The sequence below is a fragment of the Ptychodera flava genome, chromosome 8 (assembly GCF_041260155.1).
Source record: "Ptychodera flava strain L36383 chromosome 8, AS_Pfla_20210202, whole genome shotgun sequence".
NCBI classification, from domain to species: domain Eukaryota; kingdom Metazoa; phylum Hemichordata; class Enteropneusta; family Ptychoderidae; genus Ptychodera; species Ptychodera flava.
In genome coordinates this window covers 34,493,508-34,506,882 of record NC_091935.1, presented here as the reverse complement: position 1 = coordinate 34,506,882, position 13,375 = coordinate 34,493,508, and the positions used below count along the sequence as shown (strand labels likewise).

Below are 13,375 nucleotides of genomic sequence, written 5' to 3'. Positions count from 1 at the left end.
GTTATCATTATTACCATTATTATCATTTTTGGAGTTTCTTGTTGTTGTTGTTGTTGTTGTTATTCGAAGACATAAAAAGTATATTGATGTTGTCGGATATCCAGTTCAGAATTATAAAAGTTTGACCGTATAAAAATTGTTCAGAATCTCATCTTAATCCATGGTATATATCGTATAACAGGTAAGTGTGACGAACCTAAATCCCCTGAAAATGGAGGAAAGAATGAAAACCACAATTACCCTGTATCGAGTGGAGAAGAAGTCACCTTCTATTGTGACCCTGGTTTCATGCTATACGATCCAGTGACTCAATCTTGCCTGGAGGATGCAAGAACTGAGTGTGACGATGGAAATTGGACAAATCCAGTACCCGAATGCAAAGAAGATTGCGAAGACCCAAAAACTCCTGACAATGGTCGACAGGTAGGAGATATTGTATACCCTGTTTGCACTGGAACGGAGGTTTACTTTGAGTGTGACCCCGGATATGAACTCATTGGTAGCCCTTCTACTACCTGTGTAAACGGTAATTGGAGTGAACAAGTTCCGACTTGCCAAGCCATGTGCGACGACCCAGGTGAGGTAGAGAATGGTAACCCCGTAGATGAGCCTTCCTACCCAGTGTCAGAGGGTACGAAAATAGAATATGAATGTGATGAAGGGTACTCCCTGTATGACCCAGACTTAAGAGTCTGTTTAGACGAGTACAGCATTGAGTGTACAAACGGTAACTGGTCAAATCTTCCAACCTGTCAAATCATGTGCCATGATCCGGGTCAGGTAGATAATGGTGGACTTGTAAACGTTCCTCTATTCCCCGTATGTGAAGGCACTGTTCTTGAATACAAATGTGATCCCATGCATGAATTAATTGGTTCGGAAAGAATCGTCTGCAAAAACGGTAACTGGTCAGATGGCGTTCCAGAATGCAGAATCATGTGTGGTGATCCTGGATCCCCTCAGTACGCTGGAGATTGCAATTATCCAGATTACCCGACGTCAAATGGCACAGTAGTAGAATTCTGCTGCGATGAAGGATATGATTTAATCGACCCATCAGATGGATCCTGTTTAGAAAGCTATCATAGTGTATGCATAAATGGAAATTGGTCAAATGAAGTGCCATCATGTAAAGCTGAGTGTATAGATCCCGGTACACCAAGTAATGGGAAGCAAGTCGACATGCCCGAATATCCTGTCTGCTCAGGAACAATGGTCTTATTCGAATGTGATGAAGGACACAAATTGCACGGACAGGAAATGTTAGAGTGCGTAGATGGTAACTGGAGCTCTCCCATACCGAGTTGCAATCTAACCTGTGGAGATCCCGGGCACCCTGAAAATGGAAGTCAAGTTGGAGACCATAAGTATCCAGTCAATGAAGGTTATATCGTCGAATTTGAATGTGATGACCCATACATTTTATACGACAACATCAACAAGGAATGCGTCGAAAGTGCAAGCATAACCTGTGACAATGGTACATGGGATGATTTGCCATTATGCAAGAGACCCTGTGATGATCCTGGCTCTCCTTCCAATGGATCAAAAACAATAGAATATGAGTATCCTGTTTGCAGCGGCACAATTGTAGAATTTCGATGCGACGAAGGGTTTGAACTCATAGGCAATGATAAAACTATATGTAATGACAGTGCATGGTATGATTCTATTCTTCCTGACTGCGTAGCCTTGTGTGATGATCCTGGCACGCCAGAGAATGGATACCAAAAGGATGACCATGACTTCCCTGTCATAAAAGAAACTAAAGTCTCGTATGGCTGTCTTGGTGGTTATAATTTACACGACCCTCACACCAATGAATGTCTCGAGGCTTATGAAACCATTTGTGAAGGCCCTAACTGGACAAAACGACATCCACTCTGTCTTCTAGAATGCGAGGACCCAGGCACACCACTTAATGGCTCACAAGTAGAAGATCACACATACCCTGTCTGCTCTGGAACGACAGTCTCTTTTGAGTGCATTGAAGACTACTTCTTGTTCGGCGAAAATACTCTCACGTGCAATCAAAGCATATGGAATCCCCCTGAATATCCAACCTGTCTACCAGGATGTCATGATCCAGGCACACCAGATAATGGACGCCAGTTAGATGATCACACATACCCAGTTCCACCAGGTACAATTACTAGATTCTGCTGTGATGAAAATTTCCTTCTGGTTGGAAACCAAGCTCTCTTGTGCCTGGAAGATGGAGACTGGGACGATGCAGCTCCTCTTTGTGAGCCAATGTGCGGAGACCCTGGCACTCCAGAAAATGGCGTTCAAGTAGACGTTGTAGAGTATCCAGTTCCAAGTGGCACCATTATCCATTATGACTGCGTCCTAGGGTTTGAAAAGCATGGTAAAGGGTTCAGCGAATGTGAAAACGGAACTTGGATACCACCACCGGATGACACATACTGTTTAGGTTAGTAAAATGGAAAGCAATACGATAGTAACATGTTGTTTGATGTAAATCGACAATTACGATATGGACAAGTGCCGTATCTTCACCTCAAATACACAGCACACATAGATACAATATTTTATTTGACTACCCAAAGTACTCTTAACTTTTCTTGGGAAATTGGCAATTTTACCGACACCAAAATTATGGATACGTGTGAATGCTAAAATACAAGAAGGCAAAAATTCGAGCTATTTCTTATAATTGTCTTGTAGAAATCGACGAATGTTGCAGCGACCCATGTAAAAATGGTGGCAAATGCATTGATAGCATTGGACGTTACGATTGCCTCTGTCCACCAGGATTTGATGGATTCAACTGTGGTCAAGGTAACATATTTTAGACAAAATACCTCACCAAAATGAGGTTTTATGCGCTGCAGATATGTCTTCCTGCAGTACGGTGACTACTGTGTTTCTTTGATTTAAGTAGACTTCTATTGATCCTTTTAACCGATAGCCTGATACCTTCATAAAGGTACATTAAAAACACATAATAAAGCGAAATAGTGTTAAATCCTGAATAGAAGGATTTGCTTAATGCGGTTTATTAATACATGGGAATATTAAAGAGAGCTCAACAGAACACGTATTTTCTCTTTTCTTTTAATTAAGAATATGGTGTCTGCTATGTGTGGGGAGATCCACACTACATCACGTATGACGGAGAAAAATACGACTTCCAGGGTAACTGCATGTATATTTTGACTGAAAGCGCTACAACGGAGAAAACTTCATTTAGGGTTGTGGTGAGCAATGAAGCTTTTGACGTAGGAGGAGAGACTCTGAGCGTCACTCAAGAGTTGGCTGTAATAGTATATGGACAGGTAGGCACATATGCATCTACCAGGTAGCATGCAGGACACTAGTGTAAACGTCATTGAAACGTATTTTGCCTCATAAAGAATGAAAAGATCGTTACCATTCAGGAGAATAAAATTAGTGTTTGCAGGGATTTTACTTGAAAACCTACGTTTGTTCAGAAAAGAACGATTTTGTGCTGTCTTTGCAGGAAATCCGACTGATGCGAGACGGCAACGTCATGATCGATGGATCACATGTAGCTGTACCTTACTACACATCATCAGGAATACAAGTAAAACAAAGTGGCAGGTATACGGTAGGTATAGCGATGACGGCTGCTTTTTAAATATCTACTATGGCCTATGGTCACTTAATTCTAGTTCTGTACATCCACGTTTCATGGGGAAGCGTTTTTTTTTACAATATATTCTTTAAGAATAAAATACAGTCTACATTATTTTTCCGTTAACATGCTTTGAACACAGAATATTTCTGAGAGCAGATAGTGGCAGTCCATTGAAGGTGTTACATTCTTACGCCCTGCTTTGTATACTACCTCAGAATATTTACGTGGACATCGGTTTAGTGGTTAGATGGGATGGACACCATTACGGCGACATTAAAATATCAGATACTTACAAGGGAATCGTTCGAGGACTCTGTGGAAACTTCAATGGTGACCCTGCGGACGATTTTATGGATCCAGAATATAGACTTGTAAGTAGCTTATTTTATTTCATTTGCAGCATAGTCCAAGAAAAGCATTAGTTATTACTTACTTGAAAGTCATATTTATTGTTGTAAATGTCTTACCTGTGTGTCATTGGTCATTAACCCCGCAGATTCCACTGGAAATGGAGCATTCCCATAGGGCAGCCATGTTTGGGAATACATGGGTTGCGAATCCTGAAGAATGTTTTTCCGAAGCACGTGGATGCACCCCTTGCGCTACTGATGTTGATGTGGCAATGCTGGCACATGAGCTGTGTTCTCTCCTCAGCGATCCAGATGGTAATTATGAAAGAAGTAACATTTGTTTTATGAGTTAGCGAATATACCAAAATATAGTGAAATATCGTCCAAGGACTTGATAGGATATATATATATATATATATATATATATATATATATATATATATATATATATATATATAATATGTCTGTCTGTGTCTGTTCGCTCGTTTGTTAAAAATGTTTGACAAGTTGAAATACGAACTTGGACCTTACTCAAAGTTTCACAGTACGACATGTGTTCTCTGTGGCAATTATCAGACAGTAAGTGTCTTGACGTAAGATACAAGGTCTGGCTTCAACTTCCCATAAACGTCTACCGTAAAATAAGTAATTGTAAACATAAACTCTTTTCGCCGTGTTTGTCTTAGGCCCTTTCGCCGCATGCCATACAACAGTGAACCACGAAGATTATTTTGGTGCCTGTATGTTTGACCTGTGTGCCAAGCTACCAGATGAACGAGGACTGTGTATGAATGCTGAAGCATATGCTCAAGCCTGCCTTGACAACTTCATCCCGATTAACTGGAGAAGTGACGTCCTCTGCCGTAAGTTCGACGTACATGACATATTCACGACTTTCGCGTGAAATTTAACCAATTAAAATAGAAAACTCACTCACTAAGAGAAAGAAAATCGGATTGGCGTACATGGCATGGTAGACGACATGACAACATGTCAGTCATGTATTCTCGACGTTCAAATGAGTAACTCTTAACAAGGGCGTTTGTTGACTGAATCATGATCACAATATTAATATATTTTTTACTTTGATAACATTTCTACAGCTATAACATGCGATGCAGATAAGGTTTACAATGCAAGCGTCCCCTCTTGTACATCTTCGTGCAGTGTCCAAACTCTATATTATGAATGTCCGGAAAGGCGTTTGGTAGATGGTTGTGTCTGTCCAGAGGGCAAAGTTCTAGGAACGGATGAACATTGCGTACCCATTGAACAGTGTCCATGCCAACACCAGAGTGAAATGATTGAAGTAAGTACAGTACACTTTAGGGATTATCATGAATGTGCTTAAGTCCGAGGAATGCCTGCAAACATTGATTATTGAAGGTTCATAGCCTATATAACGGGTCCAGAAGAAGAAGGCATAGAAAAGGAATTCCCTTTTGAAATGAGTTTGAAATAGTATTCATAGCTAGGTAAAAATCATGAATGCAACAAGCACATGTAACGGAAGGAAATCAATAAAATATATGAGAACACGATTGGAACTATTTTGGCATAATTAGTTCTTCATAATTTTCAAATTTCTCAAAAGTGGTACGTGCCCTAAAGCTAAATGTTGCAATATTTCAAATTACTCATAGAAACAAGAGTAAAACGTAAAAAGAAAAGCAGATTAGCTTACATTTGCAGATCAAACTTCACCATTCAATTATCCCAAATTAGTTCAAATCGCGTTACAAGTAAGATTTTTGAAATTGCTAGGGTAGATAGGCTGGAATTTCCCATGTTTTATTGAATTAGTGCTTATCAGACTGCTATAATTTCGAACGTCTCCTTTTCAGTTTGGAGATTCTATTATCTCAGAAAACTGCTACGAGAAGTGCTCGTGCTTAGAAAATGGCAGGGTAGACTGCATTTCTATCAGATGTGATCCGAATGCATTCTGTGGTGAGAAAGCTGGCGAACATGGCTGCCATTGCAATGTAGGCTTCAATGGAGATGGCATGCGCTGTTCAGGTGAGTAGATGTTGTCATGATAACGTCTGCCACACAGAACGTCTGTATATTTATTTGTTTGTGAGTACACACGTTTGTGTCGCCCTAACATATGTCTGAAAGAAAGCAAGCAAGTCAGTCAGTCAGAACGTGAGCTAGTAAGTGAGCAAGCAGATAAGTCAGTCAGTCATTCAGTCAGTCAGTCATTCAGTCAGTCAGTCAGTCTGTCTGTCTGTCTGTCTGTCTGTCTGTCTGTCTGTCTGTCTGTCTGTATGTATGTATGTATGTATGTATGTATGTATGTATGTATGTATGTATGTATGTATGTATGTATGTATGTATGTATGTATGCCTATAAGTATGTGCTTGTATGCGTGTGTATGTATGTGCATGTTAATACGTGCGATCGCATGAATGTCATACAATACGAACGATATTTTTTATTCGAAATTTGTAAAATTTGTACTGAGATTTGTCTAATTTATTTTTTATGACATCTTACTAACAGCCATCCTTTGTGATCCAAATCCTTGTGCAAATGGCGGTACCTGTACTGAACACAGCAATTATTACACCTGTACTTGCCCTGCTGGGTTCCAAGGTGTTCGTTGTAAAACCGGTGAGTATTTCTTCACAATGTAAAGGTACATTTGAAAAGAATTCCACCTTTATGACATTTCACCCTGAAGAGCTGAATTGTAACTTTTTTCTAGTGTTATTATGTATATGCTTTTTGTGTGTGTGAGAGAGAGAGAGAAAGAGAGAGAGAGAGAGAGAGAGAGAGAGAGAGAGAGAGAGAGAGAGAGAGAGAGAGAGAGAGAGATTCCTACTTGACAATTGCAACAATTGCTTGACAATGGCGACCAATTAAATAGAAGAGTTATATATATAGACGTCACAAAATGAACGTGTCGGGAGAAAGTCACACTCGGGTACTGCGGGATAAATCTTTTTATACATAAGCATAGAGTTCTGGACCCCTTATTTGTTACTCTTCCTTCTTTCAGCGATTTCTGCCTGTGAAAACAATCCATGTCATCATGGTGGTATGTGCGTCACTGATGATGATGGCTATCTATGTCTATGTGCTGATGGTTTCTCTGGTGACAATTGTGAACGCAGTGAGTTTAATATGTTATTTCAATACATTCCCTTGCATTACTTAAAAGTCTTTATCGGCAATCGTAGTTGAAATGTTACCGTATGGAACGAAAAATCTCGAACGATTATAGTTTGGGGCAAGCATCAATGAGAATAACAGTATTTAGTTACTGGACTCTTTGTCTGAGTTTACATGGAAACTTAGAATTCATTTGAAAGGGCAAAAGGAAATTTCTGATACATAGTCGTAGAATAAATTAAGATGATTTTGTCAGGACAAACAATCTTCACTGTTGAGGAAAGATTTGTTACATTTGATTCACATGTAAAATACGTTATGCATCTATACCACAGAGTAACATAGACAGAGTGGCAACACTTGCATGCCTTTTGTTCCATGGTCGTCTCGGTAGACTATTGGCTTTTCATATTAAAATGAGCTTCATAGGTGTTAAACTTTTTTTGAGGCTTTGTTTGTGGTTGATAATTACACGAGATTATGCGAAACATACGACGAGATGGCATCGTACTGCCAGTCGCGTAGCAACCATAGTTACTTTGTGAGCTCTCGGGCCAGAAACACTGCTTCACGCCAATCAAAACATAACACGCCAGCAGTTTCATAAACATGTTCTTTCTTGACGAACGTGTAAAAGACGGTATGACTGACCTTAAACCATTGAGTAAACCAGACAGTATCGATAAAGACTTTCAAATTTGGTTCAAACACACTCATTATATATTCATAAAATATGAGAGAATTTTTAAAACGGTAAAACCCACTTTCCTGAAGCTCAAAACACTCCCGTTTTTGCCAGCACATCAATTCCGATCAGCACCACACGACAACAACAACACAAACTTTGTCGAACATACTTTCGCTTAACAATTGGTGAAAATCCGAAAATTACCGAAGGATGCATGGTCGGCACTCTTCGGAAAAGAGAGCCAAGAGCTTCGTGAGGCGAGGCAAACATGGATTGCTTACGTGACCGCTTCACGCCTTAAACAATAGGTGTTGCCACTCTGTCAATGTTACTCTGTGTGTATACAGACTTAACCCGTGATTCAAATTATCCGTACGCTCGCAGGAATATATCGATAGAAAAGATAAATAATCTTACTTAAAGTTGGTATTAGACATTGTTTTGAGTGTACCACTATTTCAAACGCTTAATCGAGTATCACAATGATCAGAGAGCTCTAACAACAGAAAATAAGATAAATTGAGCCTACGGTAGACTACCGTAGCACCATTGAAATATGGGTTCTGGGTTACACTTTAATGAGGAAGTACGTTGCGTTTCAGACGACTGTCTCGTTGACGATGTCTTCTCATCTGATGGATCGAGCTGGTATTATACCAGTGGTGACGGTTGTCAACTTTGTAGCTGTAACAATGGTGCCACTAAATGCAAGGAATTCATTGCTTCCACTGTAAGTACAATGATAAAACTTTTGAAGATTTTCTCATTTTACTTGTATTTTACCTTGAATTAGATGTCTAGTACAGCTGTTAATGTACTCACTCTTTTCTAAAGACATTTGTCAGTTCTGTTTTGTTTATCAGACCATGAACGCGGTCTTGATAAAGCGTACACGTTGCTGAATAAAGTCATGTCAAAATATTTTGAATAAATGGATGGACACTGTGTGATTTAAACCGCATATTTTCTTTCATAGTACTACAACGATCATCTGATGTGCCAAGATGATTCGGACTGTGGTGAATATGGCCGGTGTGAACGGGTGAAAGACGCTTGTGTTGGCGATGAATGCGTGAAGCTGTGCACCAGTGTTGCTATGGAACAACGTTCCAACCAAGATACATGTTACGATCATCTGGCTGGGGATTACAACAAATGTCTAGTGATTGACGTAGAATTCGACCAATCTGTAAGTATGAGCATCGCTCGGACAAAAAGAAATGTGCATATTGAATAATGTCAACAAAAACATGGCTAATGATCAGATATAAAACATTGCAAAGGCTACGATTATATGGTAAAAGTAGTTGACCAATTTTATTCAGCTTTTAGTCTTTGTCACACATAGATGCTATACGCTTACCTTTTTCGATGTTGCCAAGTTCATGTTTGTACATTGAAAATAACAATGTAGAGTGTATTTAATAAACGGAAAGCTGCGATGAAGATGGAATTCGCGTCCATCTTCATCTGCATCTTACTGTTAATGACATTGTTTTTTCAGATTGCTGACGCACTAAGTATTTGTCAGGACCTGAGTTACTACTTACGGAACAACGTACACAGTGTCCCCGATTGTAGTGATATTGATTGTATAGATAGGAATGTCTTGAACAAACGGCGAGATGTCCAGAAAGAACTACGTATTGTCATTGTAAGTATCTTAACTTATCTTGTCCATAAATTTATTCGAAATCTTCTTGCAATGTCGAGAGTTTTATTAGCCGGTCACCTTTTTGTCTGGTCATATTGAATTGGGTATTGCATCAAGCGGGCCTATCTACCGGCTGACAAACCTAGGATTTTGCAGCATTTCCAAGTGACTCTATCATGTCTTTTATAGTCTATGAAATAAGCAAAAGTGTCAAATTTCCTCTGCTACACAATATGGGCGGCCAATGCGATTTCTATCGTGGCGGATCTTTGATGAATTTTTTGCATTATTGGACGAGAAAATTTGTGAGCGAACAAAATTTATTTTTGCGCCATACCAATACCTGACAGTATACTTGCTTTGCGAATCACAGGAACATGAAAATGATTTGAAATCCGGAGTGTCTGTGACAATCGTTAAAGACATTGAAGAAGTCCTTGAGAAGAACAGAAATGACGGTACACTAAAAGATACCCTCATTGGCATTACTATTGGTAAGTTGTAATATTCGTCGGATGTTTCGACCCAAGAGTAGTTTTACATCGAACAACCGCAAAAGTTACTTGTTTTGTTATATGAGGTAGTGTGGTATAATGTATTACCACATTTTGACACTCAAATCAGTATTTTCGTTACATTCCAGCTTGTGCATCCATCATATCACGTAAAAATGCCGGAAAGGACAGAAAATTAACATGTTGATATTTCTTTTACCCGCAGTGGGCGCTAGTACCGCCGATGGAGCACATAGTTCAGGTAAGTACATACAAAAACTATCGAAATGATTCACTGTCATTAAACCGAATACAATATTTAGAATCCCTGGACATAACTACCCATCTCTATCTTACGAGTAGTATATATCAGATCTGTTTCCTGGTCAAAATGCCAACAGAAATTAGTTCTTTAACTTAAATATATTTACTCGCCAATGAATTAATGCAAAAGAGGTACAAGATGTTTTTCAAACTTTCCCCCGTCCATACCAATATATCCTTACGCTTTCCTGTCAATGTTGATGTTTTGCCATCCACTGTTTTCACTCAGAAGACAAAAGATCGAAAACTTCAAATTGAGAAAGCTCTCTAGTTTGTATGTTTGCCTTGTGTGCGTACAAACGCTATCATTTTGCTTAGTATTCGTTTCATGAATGGTAAAATTAATACATACGCGAAATCAGTACTTGTGTTTATGGGGGTTCATTTTAAAGCTCTTGGTGTAAAAAAAAACTTTCACTGGCTTAGTTTTAGTGGCGGCCATTTTGAATTTCAGATATTGATAAATCTTGGGTAATTTGTTTCTCTGGTACTAAAATTTGAACAGTAATCCCAATTTCTTATTCGTGATTTTGAAGGAGGATAGTTGAAAGATTCCTTGATGAAAATTTGAGCAAAAGTTTAAGTCTTTCTTTTTCGAGGCTCATAAATACTTCTTTTTTTCAATGAAAAAATGCCATTTCTTTTTATTCACTGTAGATGTTGCGTCATGGCTTGTTCCCACGTTGATGGCAGTTGTCGCCGTGGCAGTCGTTTGTATTATTGGCGTGGTGCTGTATCGTCGACGACGACAACGAACACACCAGACAGAGCTAGATCCTATCGTCAGGAATGAATGCTACGACATGGAGCCTTACAACATCAGCCAGAGTCGCCTCAGTGATCAGAGTGACCGACAAAGTGGGACCTTAAATTGAAAAGTTAATGCTCCAAAGGAACTATAAGCAACTATGAACTTTGCAATAGTTGTAAGATACTATTAACAACTTAAAATAAACTGTTTTCGTGAGCGCTCCTCTGTGAGTAATGTGACATAAAACTGGTCTAATAATCATTTCCATTCAAAGTAATTACTAGGTCCATTGGACGTTTGTGATTTACAGAGCTATGTTGGCATCATTTTCCGCATTAAAATTTACGACATCCGACTTTCTATTTAAACAAACAGCTAGAATATTTACACTATTGTTACATTTTATTCTTGTTTTAGTAAAATTGTAATGTAAACACAAATTTGGGATAATTGGATCTTTATATTTTTCAAATTTCTCAAAAGTGTTAGATGCCCTATAGCCGAATCTTGCAATATTACCAATTTAAATTCATCACAAAAACAAGTGTGTAACTTAAAAAGGAAAGCAGATAAGGTTACATTTAAAGACAAAATCGTCATTACTTCACCAATTTATTATCCCAAATTAGTTCAAATCGTGTTTGTAATGTTTTTCACTTTTCAAGTTTACTTTGAACAACTTTTATTCCATCCCTTGCAAAACATAATGTTGATTTCACAGCATAATCCGTGTGAAATAAAACACTGACCGATCAGCGATAGATAAAAAACACTCGTTGAAAGCGGAAGTAATAAAAGCAAATGTTTTTATCTCCCACTGATAGGTCAGTATTGTATTGTATGAATTTTACATAATGCAGTTTTATCCCTCCTTTTTGTTATAACAAGTGTGTATCTGTGCAGTGTTTCAAAACTAGGGACCTGCACGTTTAACAAAGAACATCCTGAACGTAACCTTTTGTAAGGTATATACACCGCCGTGTCTGTCAGACTGACATTACGAATCGATGTTATTACATTTACATATATATGTTGGTCATTTGATCAGTAATTATCAGTATTAGTGCATTCGATACTTTTTGTTTATCTAACACAAATGTATATACTTTTACGTTTTTATGCAATTTTCAATCATAATGACGAATGTACACCAAGAGGCACAAACAGACCTCAGTCAGCAATAAATCGTTGATTTTAAATTGACAATGTGTTGAAATTTGAAAAGTAATTTGTGTCCATGTTTCGAACTCTTAAGGCATGGACGTTAACTATTGATGACTTTTGCTCGGTTGAATGTGACGTTTGGACACCTAATCCGACTGAAGGACAAGGAACTCATGATCATGGATTTCAGTTTGAGAGTTTTGAAACTGAGCTTCCATGAAAGATTCCATCAGCAACCGTAAAAAATTTCTGCGCGATAGTTCAATGGTCGTTGGCTAGTCCAGACAATAAGAGCAGAGACGTTTTTGCCCCAACTATTACTGGAACAGGAGTTACCCACTGTTGACGCGTTTCTGCCTGACATTCTTCAAATTACATGTATTGAGCCGTTCGATTTTAAGGAAACTTAGTGTTGTTCACAAAGTCACATATCCCCAAAAACTAGTTCCGTTTCCATTTTATCGTCGGACGAAGGTGATATTTCTGAAAAAATTTCTAGAATTTTGCCGTAGATGATTCATTAAACCTGAACTTTTACGGAATAATTTATGGTTCATTCATTAGTAATTTGTCCTACTCTTAGAAGCTCCGGATCCTAGGATAACTCGGTCTTTTGCCTTAACCGGTCATTCTTTAGATATTTTAGGAGAAAAATGCTTAATAATATTTGGATACCACAGACTCATTGGATTACCTAAATGTACACGAGTCTATTTCCTTCTGTCTCCCTTTCATTTCCTCTCTCTCTCTCTCTCTCTCTCTCTCTCTCTCTCTCTCTCTCTCCTCTCTCTCCTCTCTCCTCTCTCTCTCTCTCTCTCTCTCTCTCTCTCTCTCTCTCCATGTACATTAATTTTTTGTGACATTTCTGAGAGTATGATTCCTTAGTGAATGCGAATCGGCAAAATTACACCGAAAATAATATATGTGGGCGGTAGTAATAAATGACATAGCGGCATGTAACTGTCAACAGATCGAGGTTGCTCAGACTGCAATCCTTGCCAAAAATTTGTTATTGTTTAACTTAATGGTACCATCTGTATGAGACTGTTTGCGTCAGCAACTCTTTATCGCATCATTTAAGCTAATAGCGGTAGTATAAATTGCAAATGCCATCCTATAATGAACCCAGGGGTCACGGTGCTACGACACACAACACGACCTGAATACAGTGCCTTGACCTCAATACCTCAAGATGTGTCGATGTCAATTA

At 38.6% G+C, this 13,375-nt stretch overlaps 1 protein-coding gene across 1 annotated transcript; it reads left to right on the top strand.

Annotated features, from left to right (window-relative positions):
- The first annotated feature begins 756 nt into the window (after positions 1–756).
- On the top strand, positions 757–12,203 carry LOC139139147 (zonadhesin-like). Its single transcript, XM_070707952.1, has 17 exons — positions 757–2,434; positions 2,689–2,802; positions 3,088–3,299; positions 3,485–3,592; positions 3,838–3,993; positions 4,119–4,287; positions 4,659–4,835; positions 5,076–5,281; positions 5,817–5,991; positions 6,479–6,589; positions 6,978–7,091; positions 8,381–8,508; positions 8,755–8,967; positions 9,283–9,432; positions 9,806–9,926; positions 10,153–10,188; positions 10,908–12,203. The coding sequence occupies exons 1-17, from the start codon at positions 760–762 to the stop codon at positions 11,123–11,125; spliced, it is 4,083 nt and encodes a 1,360-aa protein (XP_070564053.1). The 5' UTR covers positions 757–759; the 3' UTR covers positions 11,126–12,203.
- The last annotated feature ends 1,172 nt before the right edge of the window (positions 12,204–13,375 follow it).

What these genes read in the sequence shown, in the direction of transcription:
- LOC139139147 (XM_070707952.1), top strand. Translation starts at nt 760, where the DNA reads ATGTGCCATGATCCGGGTCAGGTAGATAATGGTGGACTTGTAAACGTT. An exon ending in AGGTGTTCGTTGTAAAACCG is followed by an intron (nt 6,590 to 6,977) that starts GTGAGTATTTCT and finishes TCCTTCTTTCAG; the next exon opens with CGATTTCTGCCTGTGAAAAC. An exon ending in AAGAACTACGTATTGTCATT is followed by an intron (nt 9,433 to 9,805) that starts GTAAGTATCTTA and finishes TGCGAATCACAG; the next exon opens with GAACATGAAAATGATTTGAA.